Raw genomic sequence first — 24,166 nt, 5'->3', positions numbered from 1 at the left:
GCAGCGACCAGCCCCAGAGCACAAGAAAAAGGAAACTACGTTTTGGTTTGCTTTATTAGAAAACAGCTACAGTGAATCTTCAGTGGAACCAGATTAAGGTTCACTTACATTTGCAGCCTGTGCAGTCTCTGTCTTGGGAACGACAGCAAGGTTTGCAAACTGAGGTGGATTTTTTTTGGTCGTCCAGAACTGAAAAGCCAACAAAGTATCTTCAAGCAAGCAAACAAACAAACACACAAACCATTTCAAACTTAATCTAATGTACCAACCACTGGAAAAAAAAGCACAGCTTTGGAGGAAACGGCGTTTCACCAAAGGTACAAATCTTTCATTCCAAAAAGCATCTTCTCTTTTACACTAGTAGGTGCAGCAAATCCAATTTAACACAATAAATAGTTAAACAAACACTGGGACCAGGCTGAGCCAGTTCAAGCACATTTCAGGGTAGATATAGCTGGGAAGTAAATTTCCCACCTACACATCACATTTCTTCACCTGTTTGGAGGTATTGTGTGGGCAGGAGTAAAGTACAGCTGGTCCCTGGTTTTTCTGTGGGGGGAAGGAATTAAGATAATTTAAGGATATACTGTACAGAGGAAATGCAAGGGATGAGCTTATATACAGATACTCCCCTGAGGCCCTGTGGAGGTGTTTCCCTCCACTGCTCCCTGCAGCTAAAAGCCATCCTCACTGCAGTCTGTGCCACAGGGACACGGAGCCACTGGGTTTCTTTGCAGTTCTCCCGTGGTCAGACAGAAACTGCCCCGGGCACAATCTTACGGATGTGTGTGTAAGACTTCCTGAGGGTAACACTCCCGTGATGAGACACCCCCCGGGGCAGGACACACTCCTCTGTCAGCTTCTGAGTTTCAGGGTCCCAGCAGAGCACTGTTGCAATGACTTCATTCTTTTCATCTCGGCCCCCGGTGATAAACAGCTTGTTGTTGCAAGGAGAAATCCCACAACTGGCTCTCTCGTGGGTGAACTGAGTCACCAGGCACCATGTGTCTTCCTGGGGGCTGTAGGAGTAGAGGGCTTTCATTGCTCCACCTGGAGAGGAAATGGATATTTGCACTGGCCATTCCTGTAAGAGATTTTAATTAAACCATCCACTTCAACAGGGCTCTCTGTTCCTGGCATTCCTAAGAATGATTTCTGCCCCAAAGCCAAGAAAAAACAAGGTCACAGGATACTTTATTGTTTTGAAAGCCTGATCCACAGAAGGCCACTTATTGTTCATAAGGCTGTGGAATTTAAGGCCAGAACAAACTGCTGTGATCATTCAGTGTGACCACAGTGCACCCAGAAACAGACCTTTCTCAAACCTGGGGCTTCAGCTAAGGGCACAGCTTCAGAAAAGTACAATCTTGTTTAAAAGAGCTTAGACTATGAAGGACCAGGTGTGGTAAGCCATCACTGTGAAAAATGGGTACAGGATTTTTCACTAACTCCTCTTAACTTCAGTGTCCATCTGTCCATCAAACCTCCTGCCTGGAGGGCTTTTTCAAAAGCCCCTTCATTGTCTAGGGGTTCCTCAGACTGATCCAATAATCTTCTTACAGATTTGTTAAACAGAGAATGACCTTCAGTTTCTCTGTGTTTCCCAAAATCTTGAAAGTTTTTGTGCATCTTTTCAATTTTGCAGGATCCGCTTCTCTCAAAAAAATGGTCAATACCTTAATTATCAAGACAGGTTATGGAAATATATTCCCTCCTGAGACTGCCAACAGTGAAATGGTTGTTATTCTGGAATTTGTAGGGACTGGGTGTGTCTTCTGTAATAGCTGTACAGAATCACAAAATTGTTAAGTTGGAAAGGATCTCTGGAGATCATTCAGTCCAACTTCCCTGCCAAGGAAGGGTCACCTGGAGCAGGTGACACAGGAACACAGCCAGGTGGGTTTGGAATGTCTGCAAAGAGGGAGATTCCACAACCTCTCTGGGCAGCTGTTCCAGTGCTCTGCCACCCTCCATGGAAAGAAGTTCTTCCTCATGTTGAGGTGGAAATTCTTTTGTTTTAGTTTATGGCCATTGCTCCCTGTTTTGTTGCTGGACACCACTGAAAAGAATCCTTGAAGCCACCTTCTTACTGATAAGGTGCAACAATGCCAGGGATCCTCCCTGCTGCCAAAATGAGTATTTATCTATTGTAGTTACAAAAAATGCTGGGTCTGATAATACTAGTCCAGTATTTGAGGGATGATCAAGTCATTGTGAGGTGATTTAAACAAGTTTTATTTCCCACTTGGAGCAGACTGAAAACAGATGTTGTCACATATAGTGATTCATCTGGCTGTAATTCATCGATCTGGGTAATTTGATTGCTCTGGATGGAGGAACCAAATGCTCTTTTATCTTTTAAACTTCAGATGGGGCTGATTTCTATCTGATTGAACTATATCTGGTTCTCAGGTAGGTAAACAAGGTTTACTGGTGGATGTCCCTGTCTTAAAGGTGCTGAATGAATGTAACTGGAATATCGTGTCAGTTTTTATCAGGAGTTTTATCAGCCAGCCCATAAGTCTGTGCCTTCTCTCTCTGTCTGTCATTCTGGACAAACAGGGTGAGGCCAGTCTCTGAGCTGAAGAGAAGCATGAGGTATTTATGTACATAAAAGTTGGGGGAATTTTCAGAGCTCCTGTTTGGGAAACAAATGTTCCACTTTCCTTCTTTTGGATTTTCCAGCACCATCTGGAGATGTGTGCAGGCTCCCTTCCCCTATAGTTCAGCTCACCACCACCAAACTCTTGTTCTTCCATCTTTGCATCCAGTTCTGGCAACTGACTGAATTAACCCCAAGTGCAATCTAGTGAAGTTCTGGGTCTTTGGGTATCGGTGGCTCTGCTCCCATGACCTGCTTCCAATGCTCTTAATCCTGCATAAATCCTGTATGCAGTGAGCTGTGTAATGCTGCTGGAGAGGAGAGGGGGCACGATGTAGCGGTAAAATCATGCCCTTGCTACTCTGAACACACATTTGGATGGCTTTAAGCTGTCTCTGGGCTAGGTCCAGCTTTCCAAGATACCTGCCACACAAACAGGCATTTTGACTCGGTGACTCTTTACTCCTGTCTGTGAAGGTGCCGTATTCCCATCCCTTGTAAGCGCAGTGGGAAGAGCCACCTGACTATTTGATTACACTGCGGAGAGTTTGTGGGTAAAACTAAGACACAGAAGGGAGCCCTGCTGTGTCTGTTCCAGGAGAACCATTGGTGCTTCACTTACCCACCACATAAATGTGGTCACGGAAGCTGGCAGCGTTGATGCACTTGGCTTCCACCGGCATCGGCGCCTTCAGGCTCCACGTGTTGGTTGCAGGGTCGTAGCACTGGGTCTTGTCCGTCGCCAGCTTCCCGTTGGGCCCTCCCCCGATCACGTAGAGCCTCTTCTTGTAGCTTGCTGCTGCAAAGGAGCTCACGTTGACCATCAGGGGAGCAGCCTGGGGACCACAAACATCGTTAGTAACCATCTGAAGGAGTCAGACTGACGTCTGTGGGGTGTGAGCCTGTGGAATTTGAAGTCAGACGTCCCCTTTATGATGTCCCTTTTTAAACAGGGTTCAGAAGATGGCATTGCTAGGGATAAGGTGGAAGTATTCAGCTTTTTCTTAAGTCTGAAGAAACCCTTAAAAATATATGTTCAGTTCAAATGCTGAAATTAAAATTACATGATCCACAATTACAAGCCAGGAAATGTCAGAATTACCCCAGATCTCCTTAGCATACTTACATACATAGAAAAGAAATTATGAAATTTGTTCATGGCGGTCTTTCTACTTGCAGCTGTGATAGTTAGATTCATCCACATTGCTCTGTGTGATCTAGAAACTGGGGTTTGTCTCTACCATTATGACGCCTAGTTTCATTACTGTCATGGATTAATTGGCTGCCTAATTCTCTCCTCTCATTGCTTGAAGTACAGTTAATAGAACCGGGGTTTTTTCCTGTTTACCTTGAGACCTTTACTTTCAGCTTAAATGCAGCATATATAATGCACAGGTTGATATACACATTTTATATACATAATGTAACAGAGAGTAGTTTTGAGCCTGTGCTCTGGTTCATGTGTGCTATGGTCATACTCACTGATTTCTGGACTACTAGCTTTAAAAGCCAATGAAGAAAAGTTAGGCATTAGATGTCTCACAGGCAACGACTGACCAGCGATCCAGAGATTTTTACTTTCTGAAGGATATGCATTTCTACACAAAAAAAATATTTAGGGTCTTTACAGACCAGAAACACTTAAAAGAACTGTACAAGATCATTTCTATGATTCCAAACCCAAACATTTTCCAAATAAAATGTTCCAAATGAGTAAAATGTTATGTGATGCAGCATCTTACCTCTGACCAGCAGTTATGAAAGGGATCATAAGCTTCCATGCTGTTGATTCTTTGCATGCCATCAAAGCCACCAATGACATATACTTTGCCACCCAACACTGCCATTTTATGCCTCCATCTCCCAATATTTAGGAACTCAATTTGTATCCATTTGTTGATGGAGGCGTTGTATTTCCAGACATCGTGCTTTGTTTCTTTGCCACCTGCAGTGTACATGACACATGTAAATACGATAGAATAGCTTGTATTTACTCAAAATCTCCAACATGTTTAAATTTAAATATATTCTCTCTCAACAGAAAGTAAGTAATTTTTACTTATTATTAACTTCTTAATTAACTACACCAGTGACCTGGCCTGTTATAGCAGAAGAAAATTTCTGCATTTAGTTTACTTAATGGTAAAGGAAACTCTGAATAATTTCCACAGCCAAATATTCAGTAAAGATAAATCACTGTTTCTCACTTTACCAGACCACAGCCATTTTCATTTCAAAACTGAGTGCACAACCAACCACACACAGCGTGGTGATGTGCAGGAGATTTCTGTGCACCACCGGGGCTTTGCAGAATGCAGCAAAGGGACGAATAAACAAACATGATTTCCACAAGACAGGGGAGGATGCTGCAGCTGGTAGTGCCAAATCCCTCAAAGACAGGCCTGCACTGGGGAACTGCCAGTTTGTGCTGGGTGGATCCAGCCAGCCTGGTGGTTTGCATCGTAAAGCAAAAGACCTGACTGTGAACTCCTATCAACAGTAGACCTGTATGACCTGTTGGAAGTTTTACTATTCAACCATAGGACCATATGGCTGGGATCTCATTTTTGTATCTCTCCTTCTGGCCTCTTTCTCTACAGACTTGGATTTGCTTCATGTTTATAGCTCAGAGATCAGAACAGGATCCTGCACACTCATTCTAGAGCTGACTTGCAAGTGAGAGCAGTGTTTTAAATGAGGACTTTTGTTTGCCTACAGTTTCTGGTGTAACTGTAATACAAACGGATCTAGTTAAGCCTGAAACCACATTTACAGACTGAGTAGCTTATTCCATCATCTGCAACCTGATTAAACATTTGCTTCACTGGTGAATATACTGAAAAGAGAATTCATATTCTATTGAGAAAGTGTCTGCCTTCATTGGTATTCTGTACTGCAGCCAGATCACTGCAAACTGATGGAGCCTATCTCTGGGCCAAACAGCAGATTGAATGGGAGATAATTAGCATGCTAGAAAGAGTCGTTTGTAATGCTTTTGTCTCAGTATTTTTCACATGTATGTGTTGAATTTTATTTGCACTCAAATAGCTGAAGTGGCTGAAGGGCCTGAATGCAGCATTCATGGGTACAATGGGGCTGAGAGACTGCAGGTGTTCCCTTTCCTCTCCCTAGAAATTTCCCTGTGACTTGTGCTTTCCTGCACAGGCTGAAACTCTGGTGGGACCCTGAGCTGGACCAGTGCATGAATTTACTGCACATCAGGGGGACAAGGGGAGAACTGGAGGTTTATTTTATTTCTGTTCTTTCTCTAGACAACAGTTCTTTCTAATTTGAGGAGGAATTGTAACTGCATTAGTAAAAGTAACAGAATGGTGAATGATAATTCATGTCATTTTTAGTTATGCTACAAATGTATTATTTCAGGTCATCCAGTCAAAGCATTTAAACTGTTCGGGAGAAATCATGATCTAAAAGTAGTCATAGTCTTGTGGAAAGGAATTTTCTATTGTTCAGATGCTAGAAGGGCAGGGAAGACTCCAGACCATACCAAGACACTGAGGGAAATGAGTACATGGGAGGGGAGATCAAGTTAGAAAAGATGCAAGCCAGGTTAGAGAAGAAGCAAGTTACAGGAGGTAAAAGAAAGAAAACAAGAGTAGAAGGACATGCAGGAAGGACCAGATGCTTAATTGGGATTGAGACACTAATAATTTGGTTTAGCTAGAAGAAAACTCTTAATGGCTTTGGTCCACTCAGCCTTTTATTGGGGTGGGAAAGGCAAAAAGGAGAAAGACAAAGAGGGAATGGAGAGAGTCAAAGATATGAAATTAAGCAAAGAAGGAGGAAAGAGAACTTGTGAGAATAGCAGCAAAGGGAAAGCCAGCTTAGACTCACCACAGCAAGGAATATGTTAGCCTGGCCTGGAGGGAGCCTGGATAGACCATCAAAGAAAAGTGGAGAAGATACACTGGAAAAGATGTCAGGAATAAAAGGATGCAAAAAGCACGTAACCTTTAAAAAGAGAAAGTGGTAGGAGATTAAAGGCAAATGGAAAAGAGACCTCCCAACTCAAGGGTGTGAGTGTGAGGGATATTCCCTAGCTGGGATGTTTGACTTAGGTTTCTCTCTACAGCTAACTTTTAACAGAGGGACTCATCCCAGAATTAAAAGAAACTCTCTATAGTGGACTGAAAGGAAAAACCTCTTTTATCTGTAACTAGGGAAGGAATAATCTAATTCTTATCCCAGGATAAAGATTTAATAAACTTTAAATTGGAATGAAGTATCAAAAATTTGTGGATTCCCAAAAGAAGGAATGGGATGGAAGGCTGTGGACCCCTATTCATACTTAAGCAAAGCATTCAGACTTTGGCCCTACCTCCTCCATTCTACTCTCCTATTTTAAGGGAGTGAAGAATTTGGTGGTTGATTTTGCAGGAACAAAGGTATCCTCCCCATGGAAGCCCTGCTCTGTAACTTGACAATGATGAAAAGCATGCTGACACTTTTCCTCTGGAAAGCAGAACAAGATCATCAGACTTGTTTTTGACAGGCCACCAAAACCAGCCGTCAAACTGACCAGCAAGCTTGAGTTTAACATTTTTGATTGTCAAAGTAAGATCTTTGTAGCTTCAGGATCAAACCTCTGTGTGGAGCTCAACTGTGTTTGTATGGGAAGTTAAATAGGGTTTTGCTTATGCATGTGGAGCTGCAAATGGATAGGTCACAGAGGATGTTGGAGCAATTCTTCTTCATTTAATGTTTGGTAAACTGTTCCCCAGAGCCCTTGCAAGACCATGGTCACTGAGAGTTTAGGGTCACTGAGTGTTTGGGGTGCTGCTTCACAAGTACCCATGCATATAGATTAATATTGCTTAAAAAGGAATCCTGTGCTAAAATCAGAGCTAGGCAGTGTCCTCACACATTCAGTGCTCTCTGGAGCCTGTTCAAAGCCAAAGCATTTGGAATACCTGTAGTGCTTAATTTTCCTAAAGCCTCAGGCATGGTCTCGATAAAAGCTGGAAATAACTGTGAGAACCCTCTGCTCCCCTCTTGCACTCCCAGTGTCTTGTTCCTTACCCGATATGTAGACTTCATTTTTTAGGGTAATGCATGCAAACTCCACCCATTTTTTATTCTCATTCTCCAGCTCCTGCTCTGTGATTGGTAATTTTGCTACTTCCAGGCGGCTTCGCCTCAAAGGATCCAGGCAAGTCACTTCTGCTACAAACTTCTCATCTTTTGTACAGCCCCCTATGATCATAAACACCTCAGACTGGAACTCGTGCATCCTGGGCTTGGTCCTTTCTGTAATAATCTAAATGCAAGTGAGACAGAGTGAGTACACAGGGCACTTACATCTACAATTACAGAAAGATCTGGTGACCTTTTTTCTGATTACCTGTTCTGCAAATCACAACAAATTTACATCAGCTCAACCAATTATCCAGTGCCTTCTAAGCTGAAATCCTGGAAAGCATCTTAGAAGCTTTCCGTAGGAGTTGCTGTATCCTTCTTTCAGTAGGATTTTTCCAACTCTGTACTTAGTTGCTTTTGCCTATCAACGAGGATCCTTTTGGGAATTCCCAGAGTGGCACCAAGACGTATGAAGGTGAGCAGTGGTGCCAAGGCTGGGGACATGATAGGCAGCTGAAAAAGACAGGTTTTATTTGCTGCTGATAGAGTGAGGGCAAGGTAGGAAGGCCCCAAGGTTTGTGTATGCCCTGGGCAGTTTGAAGAGAGCAAGGCTGCAGTTAGTGCTACCAGAAAATAAGTGCACTCATTATTTGTCCTGAAGACCTATGTTAGAGTGTCAAAGCACTGACAGTTCTCAACTGTGGAGGTGGTTTTTTTTATTTGTTTCTTTGTGTATAAGCTTTTATTTCAAGCCAAAATTAGAAGATTTACTTAAAGCCAGCTCTAGGCTCTGAAACATGGTTAGCTCTAATTTACTGCCTGCCAGCTCAGTTTATTGACCAGGTCTTTGTTTCAGGGACACTGGAAAAAGTCACTTCCCAGGTACATGTTCACCAGGAGCAAAGAATGCAGAGGGTGCTTGAAAACTTGTGTTCTGCTTGGAGGAAATATTTGCAAGCAAGACCCACAGGTTAAATGCTGTGCCAGGAGGCAGCTTACTTAAAGTTTTGCTTCTCATTCTACTTTTAACATGTTTCTATAAATTGGTATAATTTATCTACATTAAAAAATATTATTTACACAGACGTGAATCTTGCGTTTTGACTATGTTTAGAGAATTATTAGGCAAATTTTTTAAAACATCTGTCCCAGAACTTGCCAGGTTTCAGGGCTCTGTTCTAACCTGTCTGCCACCACTGCCAGGCGTCAGCCAGCCTGGGGGAGGGCAGCTGGCAGCGGCTGGCCCTTTGAAGATGAGTGTAATAAGTGTTCAGCCCGGGGCAACATTCCCCTTATCTGTTCTGTGTGGACCTTAGAGCACTGCTGAGTGGACAAGGCTTCCTCCAGGAGTTCCCCCCAGACTGGCTGGCACTGCCCCAAGTCACCGTGTACTGTCTTACGCAGTCACTGGCACAAAACACACTTGGTTCCTCCCCCCATGCCAGTGACAATCCACTGTTAGTGATGGGTCTACAACATGCTCCTGAGGCCTCCTGCCCTCCTCTGACTCTCTGACTGAGAAGGCACACACATTTCCTCACACACTCACATACTTTGCTCCTGTTGTGAAATCTGACCTTTTGGTTGCCCTCCTCTCTACCCCATGTTCTGGGCAAGGAAATGTGACTGATACCTAACTTTCCAAAGAGGACAGGCAATTGAAGAATTGGAGATCCACCACAGCCTGCCTTGAGCAGGTGGAACAGGACTCGACTGGATGTCAAGATGAACCTGTGTCTTTGGGTGCAGGGAGCTCTGCGAATGGCACATAGACCTCTCCTCTGGAAGAGACCATCTTCTTCACAGGAGATTCTCTCTTATGAAACATTTTCTCCCATAAGTAACAGTATTCACATTTGAAAGAATCATTACAGATTGTGGCACAGTTTAGTGGGAAAATTATTCTTCTTTTCTTAGGCTTGAAGTAACAGCTGAGAGGGTGAGGTGTCAGGAGCAACTGGGGAAGTCACCTGGGGTCTTTGTTTAGCTGAGCAAGAGTGTGTATGAAGGGTCAAGCTCAGATGTTCATAAACAGGGAGATGTACACTGTTTTAAAACAACCCTCCAAAAGCTTCTAAACTCTCTAAGTCAGCAGGATGAATTGTGAGGCCCATCTTGACTTTTCAGTAGCACCGGTTAGTGAAAGTTCAGTGCTAGTACCTTTTTCTGCCCCGTGGTACTGCTCCTTCTAGTGGGATTTTTGAGCTGAAGCATGAGACACTTAGAAAGAGTGGCCAATACCTTCCTGTTTTACTCACCTCATTGCCTGACAGATGGTACATTCTTGCTTCCTGGAGCAAAGGAAAGACATCTGGACACTGTCTAATGAGTTGATCGGCTTCAACAGTCTCTACAAAGTACCAAGGGTCCAGGAGGGGCAGCCGGACATTCTCCAGCACGTATGGCAGGAGGGAAAACCTTTCCGACTCCTTGTAGCGCACCCAGTTCATGACGGTTTCGAACACCTGGGCCTCCTCCGTGACATACAGGTCATCACTCTTGAGTGTGCTGCACAGGATGTCAGCTGGCAGCTCCAGGAACTCCTCGTAGTTCAGGACCTGGGTGAAGTTCTGGATGATATAGTTCTGCACTTGTTGTTTCAGGCTGTGCAGGGAGTGGGCATCAGCGAGCCTCAGGATGCCAACGCAGTTCTCCGGCTGGAGGGCCTCGGTGAGAAAGCTGGCACAAGCATCCACCATGCGAAGGAACTGTGGGCAGAAAAAGCATGTTTAAGGCCAGAGTGGTTACTGTCTGACTGTATCACAGGAAAGCTATGGAGTTCGGGGCTGGGTCCCAACCACCCATGCTCTACATGAGGTCAGATATCTCCCAGAGTCTGCAGTCTGAAATGAGAATTTCTTCCTCCCTCTCTTTTTTCTCCCTCTGCATCCATATTGCTCCTTTTTCCTCTTGCAGGATGCAGAGGACCTGTGAGACTCATGAATTTCATTTGTTTCACAAGAGGATTTTCTAACATTGATCCATGAGATCTCAAAGCACTGGCAATCATGGAGATGAACACACATAAGGTCTCCAGGCTCCCAATGTACTTACCCTGCTTCATCTTGAAGACCTGCTTTATCAGCCCAGACCAACTAGAACAGAGTCTGGTAGTGGAGTGCAGGTGGCTCCACTGTCTGCATTTGTGTTCCCACCATCAGAACTCCGAATGTGTCTGAGGTCTTGTGAGAGTGGTGGAAAATGAGTGCTGAGGTCTGGGAGGTTTGGACCAGAGTGCTGCCCCCAAAGAGAGCATGGGCAGCTGTCCTGAACTGGGGTCAGAGGCAGGAAGAAATTTGCCATCAGCAAATCTTTGAGTTGTCTAATAGCCAGGTTGTCTGGCAAGAGTCTTGTTGGGGGTGGTCCTTTGGAGGTTCTAGTGACCTTTGTTTTCCTAGTCGTCGCCACTGGCTGAAAAAATATGGATGTGCATTTTACAGAGTCTGCTTAATGGAAGTACTGGTTGTGTTTGTATTCAGTGGGGCAGCACAACCACTCTCATGAATTTCCTTGGCACAATAACCCCGCCTGAGGGTCCCAAATGTGCAGATCCTGGGCCACAGATGTCTGTGGGGCATTTGCCATGAACTATGATCTGAACTGGATTGCTAGTTATTATTTAGGAATTGGGAAACAGTTTTGGGTAGAACTGATAAGTTAAAGTGCTTCATCCTGGGTTTTCCGTCACCTCTGTGACATCAGATATGGATACAGCATCAGTACTTCGTGCAGGTTTTGTCAGTGAACAGTGCAAACAGCAAATACACAAAGACGGGTCAGAGCTGATGCTCTGCATTTCCATCCACGCTTTTTGGGTCTTCTTTCCATCCAGTGTCAGCAAGCAAACTATTTTAACTCGTTCTGTCTCACTGGGGAAAATTGCACAACAGTAATTTAGGGGCAAAGAGGAAGCGAAACATTTTTGAACTCTGTAGTATGTAGATTTGTTTCAGTAATTAGAGTAGAATCTTCCAGACCCGTCGGTGTCGTGTTGACACATTTAGGCTGTTTATCAGAGCTGAGCGATCGCAGACGCTGTGTACAGACTGCCTGGTTCCTGTTTTACATTTAGATGTGGTCAAGAGTTTAGAGAAATGCAACTGGCTGATGAGCAGGGGTATGTGAGGTCTCAGAATGTGTTGTGATATAAATACGCTGGTGGCACGTGGTGGCAACTGCAGTGGAGCTCGGTGAGCCCTCGGTGCCCGCCACGTTCACCTTGCCCGTTCTCTGGGCTAGCACAAGGCAAGCACTTTGAACTCACCAGTGCCCTTCCCTGAGGATCTACCACCAAGTAATCCTCAGGCCTGAGGCAGGTTAAGCGTTGGCCTTATTAAACTTATTCGGCATGAAGCATTAGAAGTTGTCAGTAATGAGACACAAACAGGATTTGCCAAGGTCACTCATCAAGTCATCCACAAGGCTGGGAATAGACCCCAAAACAATGTTCTCACCAGCCTACAGCAAACCACTGTAGAGTGCTCTAATTATTTATACATGGCTTGTTAAGAGCCATACCCAGGAGGTGACACCAGAGGGTTTTCTCCCGGAAGGTGCACACTGGTCCAACAGCCAGCAGGCCCCACTAACCACTCTGGGGAGCTGCTTGTGGCCAGGCAGATGCAGAACTGTGAGATGTGGGTGTGAGAAACAGCCATGCTGAGGGCTTAACTAGAGAGGCTGGACTGCTTGGGAGCATGTCAAGGCAGGACTTTCCGTGGCTGCTGCTCCTCATCTCTGTGCTGCAGTGTCTCCCCACTACTCCCTTCATTTAGAGATAAAATTCCCCCCGAAACTCCCCCAAAATTTGCTGGGCATACATCAGTCAGTCCCAGGAGAGCAGGTGACTCAAGAGAGCATCAGAAGGAAGACACCTCAGCCTCTGCTTCATCTGCTCTGATTAGTCTGTCAGAGCTCTGAATTTTCTTCTTGCCCTCTGTGAGTACCCCTCCTAATGCCACCCCAGGCACTTGAAAAGCCCTGTTCCCTGGGAACAGTTTCTACAATAAGTGTCTTTCTCCTAATACCCATTTGAATCCATGTTCTTACTTGCTAGAGACATCCCATATGCTTACTTGGCCTTCCCTCTGAATAATAGAATTTATTCTCCCCATTTAAGTCCTTGCTTGTCCCAGCTTTGATTCAATGGTCTAGTGTAAGCAGTGCCAGCAGCCCTGCCTCCTGCTAGAACCCCTAGAAAGGGAAGGGAACGGTGGCTAAAAGGGCTCTTATTCATAATCCCTCTCTGTATGCAGGACACTTCAGGGTCAGATCCCGCCCCCTGCAGCTGTGGGGCCCCGAACACCCTCTCTGCTGTGGCTGCAGGGACAGCACATCCCCGCTCAGCAGTGACACCTGAGCCCCAAGGGAGCCCCACGGCCACTGGAGGGGCACAGCCACCCTGGCCGGTGGCTTTCTGAGCCTGAGCCCATCTCCCAGCTGGAGCTGCCCCAAGCCCTTCCCTAGCGAGTCGTGCCCTCTGGTCTGGCAGGGCCAGCACTGCACAGGGCTGTGCTGCTGCTGGCACTGTCCTGTGACAGCCACCCTGGCTCTTCACTGCTCACTGGCTGCAGGGTGGTTGTCAGATATTGATAAGGTGTTTTTCTTAGAGTGTGTTTTTCATGGAAAGTGGATTAACAGAGGGATGAGAGGTACTTTGGGAGCCAGAAAGGCCATCAGGCACATCAGGCTGGTGGTGCTTCAGCTGTGCCCTGAGGGCAGAGCAGACCTGCTCTGCTTAGAGGAGGGAGTTCCAGGACATCCTCCAGTGTTCCCCCTGCATATGGCATTTCCAGGCAGTGGGCATCACAGCCCTTGGCAACAATACTGTTTCTTTTTCATCTGCTCAGGAGCTTGCTTCCCTCCCACCATCTCTTTGCTTCCACCACAGCAGCTGACAGGGCCCCTCACCCAAACCCTGCTGAGGGAGTGGGGTAACACAGAGGTTCCTGGAGGGGCAGGAGGGGTGCAGACAGGTCTGAAGATTGATGTTGAGTTATGGTGGGGGAAGCAGAGCTCTCTGCCATGGCCCTGAGAAGCAGCTGAGATCTTGCCCCTACCCAGAGGTGAAAGGATGAGCAGCTCTGCAGGCAGTGTGGGTGGCAGAGGGTGTTGAGGCTGATCCAGGGTGGGCACCAGCCTTGCAAGCACCGTGGCTGGGCAGCCGCCAGCCCACACAGAGGAGGTGACTATTGAACTCGTGTTGCAACTGTGCTTTAGGTGGAAAAAATTTGTCTGGGTCACTTGAGGGTGAGGCTTAGCTGTTCAGTGTCTCCCTGTTCCAAACCCTTCACCGGTTCCCCCAGGAGGAAAGGGCACTGCAGCAGGGATATCTGCTTTATCCAAACAGCCTTCCACCCCTTCCTGCTGTCAGTTCTGGCTGCATTTGGTCAAAACTTATTGAAAGGGGTAAGGGAAGGCATAATTCCATAAAACTTTTTCAAAAATCGTTTCTAGAGAAAAGAGGATTATCTATATTGGAATATCTATATTGGAATATCTAGAACTGTGCAAGTTATTTCTTCTTTGGTTCATTGCCAAGTCTGTGAAATTAAAAACAGGCACTACCACAAGTTGTTGCTAGTCAGATAAAAGGGTTCTATTTCGAATTTGGATTTTTCACATGTCATTAATTGGAAAGAATTTCCCAAACAAAAACGTGACAATAAATAATCTTCTCAGCTGTCAATATGCTGAAATGAAACATTTGATTCTTTCAACTCACTCTTTGTTCTTCAGCATAAATAGCAGAGACAAGCTGGCAGAACACAAGTTCTGCCAGCTTGATTTAGTAGATTAATAAAGATTTAGTAGTTATTAAATCTTTTTTACACAAAACACATTTCCAGCCCAAACCCTCACGTTTATAACATGAGGTTTTAAGGCCTTATAAATCTTGATAGTATCCAAGATGACTGCAGTAAGATTTGGGATTGCTGCTTTTAGTTGAACATTCCTGGTTTTCTAGTTTTTTCTAGTTTACTCTCCTTACTTGTGGCACTCTAATGATTTTATCATTACTCTAACAGGGTTTCATAGTTTTCTTAAAGCACCAGCCTTGGGAATCAAATTTACTCTTAATTTTAATGAAAAATAGGGAAGAGAAATGAGAAAACATAAGTTTATACTTTTGATAGTTTCAGAAGGAAAAAAAACCAAAACAAAACAAAAAATTGAGGAACAATCCTGAGGAAAAAGGTTCAGAAGAAAACAAAAAAGGAGACAGAAAAGTGTCCTGAAAATGAACCAAAAGTAACCATTGAATACTACCAGTTGGCAGTGTTGGTCTGCTGAAAATGTCAGTGAGTTACTGCACTGTGGGCCCAGGCAATATTAGAGCTGCACCACCTTTGCCAAGTGACCTTGGGGAGCACTTTGGAATTACTTTCCCTTCTCTCCCCACAGCAAGTACCAGCTCCCATTACCCCAAAGGCCACAGGTTTGTTGCACAGAATCCTAGAATCATTTTGGTTGGAAAAGACCTCCAAGATCATCGAGTCCAACCCTTAACCCAGCTCCGCCAAGCCCACCACTAAACCCTGTCCTAAGGTACCACATCCACACAGCTTTTAAATCCCTCCAGGTAGAGTGACTCCACCACTGCCCTGGGCAGCCTGTTCCTGTGCTTAAGAAGGAAGCACAGGAATTCTTTCAGCGAAGAATTTCTTCTTAGTATCCAATCTAAACCTCCCCTGGTGCAACTTGAGACAATTTCCTCTTGTCCTATCACTGTTTGCCTGGGAGAAAAGACTGACCCCACCAGGCTACAACCTTCTTTCAGATAGTTGTAGAGAGTGATAAGGTCCCTCCGAGCCTCCTTTTCTCCAAACTGAAAACCTCCCAGCTCCTTCAGCCACTCCTCATATGACTTGGGCTCTAGAAAGAAGAGTTCTAGAATTCCAGAGTAAAATTCCCATGTTAGTTTCAAGAATCTGAAGTCCAGAATGAGCCACAATGATTATGGAGTTGGGTGTTTCTCGCCTTCCTTACCGAGAGGACTGGACACACACACACATTGGCACTGGGCAGGTTCTGGTGGTTACAATTTGATGGCAATTTGCAGCTTGGGACCAGGGACTGCAATTTGTTAGACCTCACAGGTGATTTACAGGACACGTGAATACCTCATGGACCAAGAGCTGAGTAATACTGCTCAAGTCTGGTTTCCCACAAGTCCCAGGTAGTGACTAAAACCCTTTACATCACGAGATCACAAAGGAGGTTGCTGACTTTGGCTGGGCAAGCCTCCATCCCCAGTGCAGTGGAGAGGGAGAGGCAAAGTTACCTTCCTGCTCTGGCCAGCCATGCCAGCCACTGCCCACTAACTCTTCTGGGCTGGAGGGTGACCTGAACCTTGGGGAGCACGGGAGGCAGCGCATGGGAACAGCGCTCTGGCTCTTGGCCAGTTTGTATGGCACCCAGCACAGCAGCATTCCAGTACATGGCTGCCACTGCCTTTTTTTACCACAGTGTGAGTAAATATGAAGCAAAATGCTTCCAGAACCCACGAAATCAGAGAAGTTTGCAGTGTGTTAACCAGGGTAAGACATGGTGTTGCCAGAGCAGCAAGACTGGATCAGTGCATTTGAGTTTTCTGTACCTGAAAGAGGCTGGCGGCTTCCAAGACTTTCTGTACATTTTGCTTTGTGATGAGCATCTTGCTGGTGTAGGTGTAGTCCAAGAGTATGTTCATGGTTTCTGCATCAACTCCTTTAAGTATGATCTTCTCTTCATATTTCTCTCTTAAATCATTGCAGAACATGGCCCTGAAAAGAAAGACATTTATCTTTTACTGCTTCCCAACCAGGATGAGGCATTCTAAAAACACTTGGTTATACAGATTTCAACACAGAATGCTCTGATTGCTTCATACTTTATGCAATTATTGCATAGAAACAAGGAAAATCTTTCTGTTGCTTTCATACCTCTGTACTTGTGAGTTTGATAAGGGTTACACACATGATGGATACGTCCAAGCTGGACTCTCCAGTAGCCCTAGGGCTCCATGGCAGAAAAGGCAGCTGGGACCTTCCTCGTGTCTGGACTGATGCTGTGGAGCAGTTGTGATGTCTCACCTGCTGGCCTCTTGCAAACTCTTTCTGTTTCTAGCACAGGTCCAACTCATTAAGCCCCTGGCATTTTCCATACTACATTAACACTTGGACTTTTTCCCATTTAAGAGGCTGACTTTTCCTCTGCTAAATTTTGGAAGCTTCTGGTAGGATTGTAGAGTTGGTACCTCTTGACTAGAGAAGCACTTGAATAATCATGAATTGGAACTGCTGTTAGCCAGAAAGTGCAGTGATTTCATGCATGCTGGTGCCACTTCTTCTTGGGTGGATAATACTGCATTTGAAAGGTGACCACCACACACACCTTTGGCTCTAGTCAGACTTCATGTGGAAGTCAGAAATTCTCCAAGAGCTGTTTAAATCCACTTTGCATTGTGACAGCTGCACAGCAAACATACATGTCTTCCTCTGCATTTTTAGCTCACAGATTTTTGCTTTTACTTAGGATTTTGATCAGCTTGTTCACTGCACTCAGAGAATGAGATGTCACATCATTTGGAATCTGGTTCAACAGATCAGAATTATGTGAGGCCACTTGTAACTGCATTGGTGAAAAACATGTGCAGATCTAAAGTGTAATTAGAAACGCTCTTTACCCTGCATACCAAACCCTTCTTTATTAGTCATGTACAATGTTGACAGGACAGTGCAACCTGGAAATGGCTGGAGGTCCCAACTCAGAGGCCATGCTTTTCTTGTAAAAGCAGTGCCAGAATAAAGCTGTCTGATTGACACATCTTACTGGAACTAAGATGTAAACAGGTTTTATTACAAAGCAGTTAGGCATGGTGAATGGCAAATGGATGGAAGATACCAGCTGCTGCTTGCTATAAGAATTACCTGTTCCTTACCTCAGCAGAAATTTTATTGCAAGGTCGTAGTCATCTCAGTGTAAAACCTGCCTTTTGGATAAAGAGACCTAACATTTTAGCAGGAAACTTGGGCAGAGAAGTTACTTGTCAGAAAAGTTGTTCAGCCAAAATTCTCATTTTCCCTCCACCCATCTCAGCTCTTTAGAGATCTCTGGTTGACTACTCTGCCCCACGGTCAAGGTTCTGCTGCCACTGAAATCAGAGTATTTCTAAGGCATTAAGACAAAATGCTCTTTAACTTCAGTGATCACAAGACTGGGATTCACTTTGCTTCTCTCCCTCTGGCAGTGTGGAATGATGTATGTGGGAGGCACATGGGCAGGTGGCCATTTGAAAGCAGCAGTCCCCAGTCCCCACTTCTCCCTGGGATGGGGGTTGCAGCACCTGGGGGAGGGAGGTGTGCCCAGAGCAGCCGTTCGATTGTGCGGGATTGACGGGCGCCGGATGCTTCATCTGAGCGAGAAACAGGCCGGGGTAGGATGCAGGTGGTGTCTGCTCTTCTTCCTTTCATCTCTTAAACTGGTGACTCCAGTCTTGTATTTAACCATCCCTGTTGGGGAGGTGAGAGTCTCACTTCCGTCCCAGCGAGCCGGAGGGTTTGATGGGATCAGTTGGAGATCCCCAGTGCCTGTGCAAGGCTGCTCAGAAACCAGCCTGGGGATTGTGGTGGTGGCTTCCCACAGGGATCTGCTCAAAGGGCTGTCGCCTCTCTGTCTCCTAATCTTTGAAATGGTATTAGAGCTCCCATGAAGCTGGGAGTGTGGACTCATGTAACATGGCTGCAACCTGCAGAAATCACACACCTAAAGCACTGTGCTCTCCCACCAGTACTCCTCTCTAGAATGTGGCAGGGCAGAATAGGGCAGTGCTACACAGGGGAGCTGCCTCCTGCGACCTTTCTTCTGCTCAAATGGAGTGATCCTCATTCCCATCCTGACCAGAGGAAACACCCAACACCACTCAGGCTGATCAGGCTGAGCTTCTCTCCTAGGGATTAAAATGCTGCTTCTGCACTTTTCTGTATTTACCCTCAGGAGGCTCTAAATCCTTCAGATGTCGCTACTAATTTCATTGTCTGTTTCCCCAGTTCTTGTCCCTGTGTAATTCCAAACTATACCTTTGAATCAACATGTACTCTAAGAAATGCACATGAAGTGAGGGTCCAGCACCAAATTTAGAAGCCTAAAAATGGTAAATTTATAAAAAAAAACAGGGAGAAAGCTCAACAAAATCAATGGGAGATTGCAGTTTGTGAAGTACTTTTCAAGCATCCACCCACACTGGAGTGCTGGTTCTTGGAACTATAAACCTGACTTCAAACAACCATGCTGGAGCTTGAGGATGCTCTGGAAAATATTGCTTCAACCTCTCCCAGCCCCGTTCTCCCATTACCCTGCACAGTGCAGGAGTAAAACAACTCCTGCTCCACCTTGGTCAGCTCATATTTTTTTTCTCTGCTTTATTACCATCACCCAGGCAAATGGAGAGTTAATGCTTTTATGTTTTCAGATGCAGGATGTGTCACAGGAACTAGTGTATCTACTCCCAAGCAGTGCTGAAGAAAGGACTAGAAGTTGGTAGCTTGGTTTAACTGTGTTTCAGTCAGCTGCTGGGCACTGCCTGCACTGTGGCACCCAACTCTCAGGAAGGGGGTTGTGTAATTTACTGTTGCAGGGGAATGAAGCCTGTGACTCACTGGGTCCCTTTGCTTTGCTCCTGTGCATGGCTGTTAGAGGCCCTGTAATGGCATGGAAAGTACTCATAGGAATAGTGGGATTTAAGCATTCCTTCCTTCTTTGGGCCCATGCAGCTTCTAGTGAATTACAGCAAGATGAATGAAGCTGCCTTGTGAGTAGCAGAACTGGTGAAGCTCAGTTCCCTGCAGACTTGTGTCATCTTTTCCCTCTTCACAGTAAACTCAGCTTCCCCTTCCTAGGTCCTCCATTCTCCCTGGTTATTCCTCTCTCACACATTTTTGTGTCCCTCCCAGGAAGCTCAGCTCTGTGTCTGGCTGGGCAGGGGCAGTGCATGCTTTGGCTGGTTCAGGGCATTGTGTGTGTTGGCTGTCCAGGACGCTGTGCTCCTTACCCAGCAGGGCACCGTGGGGCCCCAGTCCCAGCACCTTTCTTCTCCCAGCTGCAGGCTTCTGTCAAACTTGTGTGAACTTCAGTTTTGAGAATTCCATCCTCAGCCAAAGGTGACTGAAACCAACCCAAAGAGTCACGACAAGAGGCACTGACAGTGATGTAATAAATCTCGACTCCGTGGGAGGCCAGGCCAAACAGAAGCACCCGGGGGGCAGACCCTACACAAGTGTGCAACTGCCTTGGGATGAGATGACCTCCAGCCAGATATCCCACTTCTTTCCAAAGGACAGTCTGTAGCTCAGGACTCAATGGAAAACCAGCCAATAACTGTTATCATAAAACTATCTTTTACCCATGAAGACCTTTTGATTGTAGCACTTTTTCTCATAATGGAATTGTGGGGTTTTTTTCAAAGTATCATTTTGATAATTCTGATTTTAATTTGTGCATCTGCTCTCGTTTCTGCACACAATGCTGGTAAGAAATATTTGGGCATCACTGCTTTTAGCTGTACATTTTCTCACAAGCAATAAATGTAGTCTCTCTGTAGAAATAATACCTGTTTCCAAATATTCACAGACACAATCTCTCTTCTATATTATAAAAACAGAACTGTTCTTCCAGGCACTACCAGCAAAGCTTACCAGACTCCATTAAAATTAGCTTTCTGCTTATGTCACAAGTGGTCACAGGTTCTTTTTTTCTCGTGTTTCCTCTGTAGCTATTCAGTCATCTGACCACTTTAGCAGTAAAAGAAAGAAAAAAAAATCCCAGCCATGCAAATGTGATTGTTTAAATGATAGTGGAAAATCTGTGTTAAAACCAATACCGAGTTCCTCTGTGTGTCTAAAATTTGTCCTTGCTGGCCAGTTGTCTCAGATAGACTGCCTATTGTAGTGAAAGAATGAAAAATTCAAGAGGACCAGAAGGAGAGGAGGCAATGGTAAAATTGCTTTCAAGGAGATATTTCCCATTGCAGTTTATTTTCAGTAATGCTAGGACAGACGGAAAATTCCTTCTCCTCCCTAACAGTTTTATGCAATATATATTTTTACCCCAGAATGATAATAGAAAAATTAGCAAGTTCCACAAACCCACTCCTAGTTCAATAAAAATGCCCTGTGATCTGAATGGATATTCCTCTTTGCTCAGATCCCAAAAGGACAATACAAGAGGCTAAAGACATTTGGTTAAAACACCCTTTTCTCATCCACTTGTCTGCCAACATTCTCCATTTTTTTTGCGTGCTGGTATCGGAACTCCAGCAAATCCACAACCTGGCACCTGCCTTATTTGAGTCTCCAACTTTAAAAAATGAGCTGAAAGATGTGAGGAATTAGAGGCTCACTGCAAATTTGCAGAGCTCAGCACTCAGTTTACACTCCTTGGAGATCTACAGTTCAAGTCTAAGAAGCGAAGTAAGTTTGTTGGGTATGTTTGTTACAAGCCTTACCTGAAATAATTGCTTGCTGCAGCAAGGACCACTCGGTGACAGGAGAATTCCCTGCTGTCCACACACAGGATGACATCCGTAAGGGAATTTTCAAGCCGAAGGTTCTCCAGGCCGTTTTGGAGCACCAGAGAGAGACCCGTATCATCAAACTTGACCCTTTCGCTGCTCGAGACTTCCACCAGGTCCCCCATTTTCGTCGAGCACTCATTGTCCAAAGAGATCTCGGTCTCCTCAGAGCTCTTCTCCAGCGTGTCCCCCATTTTCTGGCCAGCCCCGTCTCATTCTGTTGGTGCTTCGATCTAAAAAGGGCTCCCAAGCTTCAGACGAATCACACTGCAGAAGTTGGGCGGATTTCCTGTCCAGAGGTCTCTGCTTATCTATAGCTGTCACACACACATAACAGGAAGCCTTGCACTTTCTCATCCTGTTAACACAAACAAAGGGTGGCTTTTTTTCGTTGATTTTCAGGCAGTATCAACGTGTTTAGAAAGGACTTAAGATGCCTCTGCATGTGAGAAGATTACAAGTGACAGGGAAGGCCCGCTTCCCACCCTCAAGCCAGTCCCTCACTGTTATCTGAGTCTGCTGCTTGTGATGATAGGTGCACCACAGGCCTACCGAGTAACTCCTGAGCTGGGCTGCTGAGGGAAAGAGGGCAATATTTTAAATTTCTTTTTCCAGGTAGGTGATAATTAATCACTGAGCTGGTTTGGGCTTTGTTTTTGTTTTTTTACTAACACGCTCACATATTCAGAAAGCCCTCCAAGTGGCTGTTTCTGTCCCTCATGGCATGTTAGCTGGCAAACATTGGATGGTTTTTCTTTAAGGCTAAATGGGTGTAACTCTCCCCAGGACGTGGAGCAGCATCAAAGATCTCACAGCTGATGGTCTTTAGACTACACTGCTGGGCACAGGGATGTGGTCCATGCAGCCAGTGCCATGCCAGCAGCTTTGACTGATAGTGAAATCCTAGCTAGGGAGAGCCTAGGGAGGGAGGTACCCACGCTCTTCCCCACCATCCCCACTGCTGCAGGTAGCTTGAGTGACAGCTACTTCTAACTTGCCATCCCCTGGGTGATGGTGGGACCAAGAGCTGTGAACCCAGAGGTGGTGACACTACAGGGGAGCTCTAGGACTGACCCTCCAGCATGACAGGAGCTCACAGAGCACAGGGCTGAAGGTTTCACTTTCAGCTAAGAATTAATTGTATCTGCTTGACCATCACCTAGATGAGAAGCTGACCCAAGATGAGTTAATAAACCACACAGCCTATTGAAAATAACAGAGTAAATCCCCTGGCTGGCTTAGGAAGCTCACATGCTGGGGAGTAGAAAAGCACATGCCCTCTCTCTCCACCTGAGACGAATGCAGGGCCAACCTCTAACCTTGACAGCTTGAGTGCTAACCAACCTTGTTTTTGTGATACTTATTCTAGGAATCCTTGTTTGACCAATCCACAAGTTCTTATTTTGTGTTTGGTTTCCTCTTTTGTTTCCTGCTTAATAGTTGAACACACTCCCTCTTCTAGAGGGAGGTGAAAGCAGCGTTCTGAGAGCCAGGTTGGAAGATCAAGAGGAAGGAAAGCAAAAATATCTCCCTCCTGCTTTCCCCTACCTCCTTGTAGTGGGTTTTCTTCATTTTGTGTAGTCTGTGCAGCCCTTTGGCTTTTTCCTTCCCCAGATGATGTAAAAGTGTTCCTGCTGCCTTTTGTGCTAACTTTTGCTAATGAATGCTTCCTTTCTTAAGGCCAGTCCCTTCTTTCCTCCAAGTACTCCTCCAGGAATACAATGAGAAAATGAAGGAAATCCCTCAAAAAGCACACCAGGTGTGCTTTGAAAATCACAATACTTTAGCCCTATCCTGGACTAGGTTCTCTTTGTTTATCATCACGACTTTTGACCTTCAGGCATTCATCTTATCAGGCTTCTCTCTGATGGTGAGAAGCTTCACATTTTCCTTATCTGCGTAACCCAACGCTGAGATTCAGCAGCGATCACTTGATTCCAGTTGCTGAAACTTTAAACAAAGCATTAATAGTTGTGAAAGTTGAAGTAAGATTGTATTGGCTGTGAGTGCTGGGAACGGAAACCCCGCAGTACCGGGTTGATAGCTGTGGTATTGTCCCTGAGCTGCGCAGTAACTCCACCGCAGAAAGCACCTCAGTCACTCAAGCAAGTGTTGGCTGTTAGTAGGAGTGATCCCTGTACACAGTCTGTCTCCTTCTGTGCCATTGCCAACCCATGTGATATATTTTTAACCCTTAATTTTTTGTTTGTTTCCTGCCAAGCACCTCCCGTCCTTTCTTCTTCTGTGGGTCTGTTTTTGTGTGTCGTGGTTTAACCCCAGCCAGCAGAGAAGTCCCACTCAGCCACTTGTCCACTGCCCCACCAGCGGGATCAGGGAGAGAATCAGGAGGATAAAAGCTGGAAAACTCATGGGTTGAGATAAAGACAATTTATCTCATGGGTTGAGATAGAGACAGTTTAATAGACAAAGCAAAAGCCATGCATTCAAGCAAAGCAAAACAAGGAATTAATTCACTGTGTCCCAAGAGAAGGCAGGTGTTCAGCCATCTTCAGGACAGCAGGGCCCCATCACACATAACAGTGACTTCAGAAGACAAACACCATCACTCCAAACATCCTCCCCTTCCTCCTTCTTCCCCCCACTTTATATCCTGAGCATGATGCCATGTGGTATGGAATATCCCTTTGGTCAGTTGGGGTCAACTGTCCTGGCTGTGTGTCTTCTCCCAGATTACCATGCACCCTCCAACCTTCATACTGGTGGGGCAGTACAGAGAGAAGAAAAGGCCTTGGCTCTGTGTAAGCCCTGCTCAACAATAACAAAAACATCTCTATACTATCAGCACCATGTTCAGCATAAATCCAAAACACAGCCTCACTGTGAAGAAAATCAACCCTACCCCAGCTGAAAACAGCACATTCCACACCTAACTCCATAGCATTTACATCATGCCCAGG

The 24,166-nt window shown here is 45.4% G+C and overlaps 1 protein-coding gene across 1 annotated transcript; it reads right to left on the bottom strand.

The window, feature by feature from the left end:
* Window positions 1-30: 30 nt before the first annotated feature.
* On the bottom strand, window positions 31-21,537 carry KLHL6 (kelch like family member 6). The gene is made up of 7 exons (XM_008930173.3): window positions 21,183-21,537; window positions 16,299-16,464; window positions 9,958-10,407; window positions 7,643-7,880; window positions 4,345-4,547; window positions 3,225-3,438; window positions 31-1,050 (listed from the first exon to the last, which is right to left on the bottom strand). The coding sequence occupies exons 1-7, from the start codon at window positions 21,440-21,442 to the stop codon at window positions 749-751; spliced, it is 1,833 nt and encodes a 610-aa protein (XP_008928421.1). The 5' UTR covers window positions 21,443-21,537; the 3' UTR covers window positions 31-748.
* Between the last annotated feature and the right edge of the window lie 2,629 nt (window positions 21,538-24,166).

The sequence above is a fragment of the Manacus vitellinus genome, unplaced genomic scaffold (assembly GCF_001715985.3).
Source record: "Manacus vitellinus isolate BGI_N305 unplaced genomic scaffold, ASM171598v3 scaffold_60_pilon, whole genome shotgun sequence".
Lineage (NCBI taxonomy): Eukaryota > Metazoa > Chordata > Aves > Passeriformes > Pipridae > Manacus > Manacus vitellinus.
The sequence above is the reverse complement of the archived record's forward strand: the minus strand, read 5'-3'. Positions and strand labels throughout refer to the sequence as shown.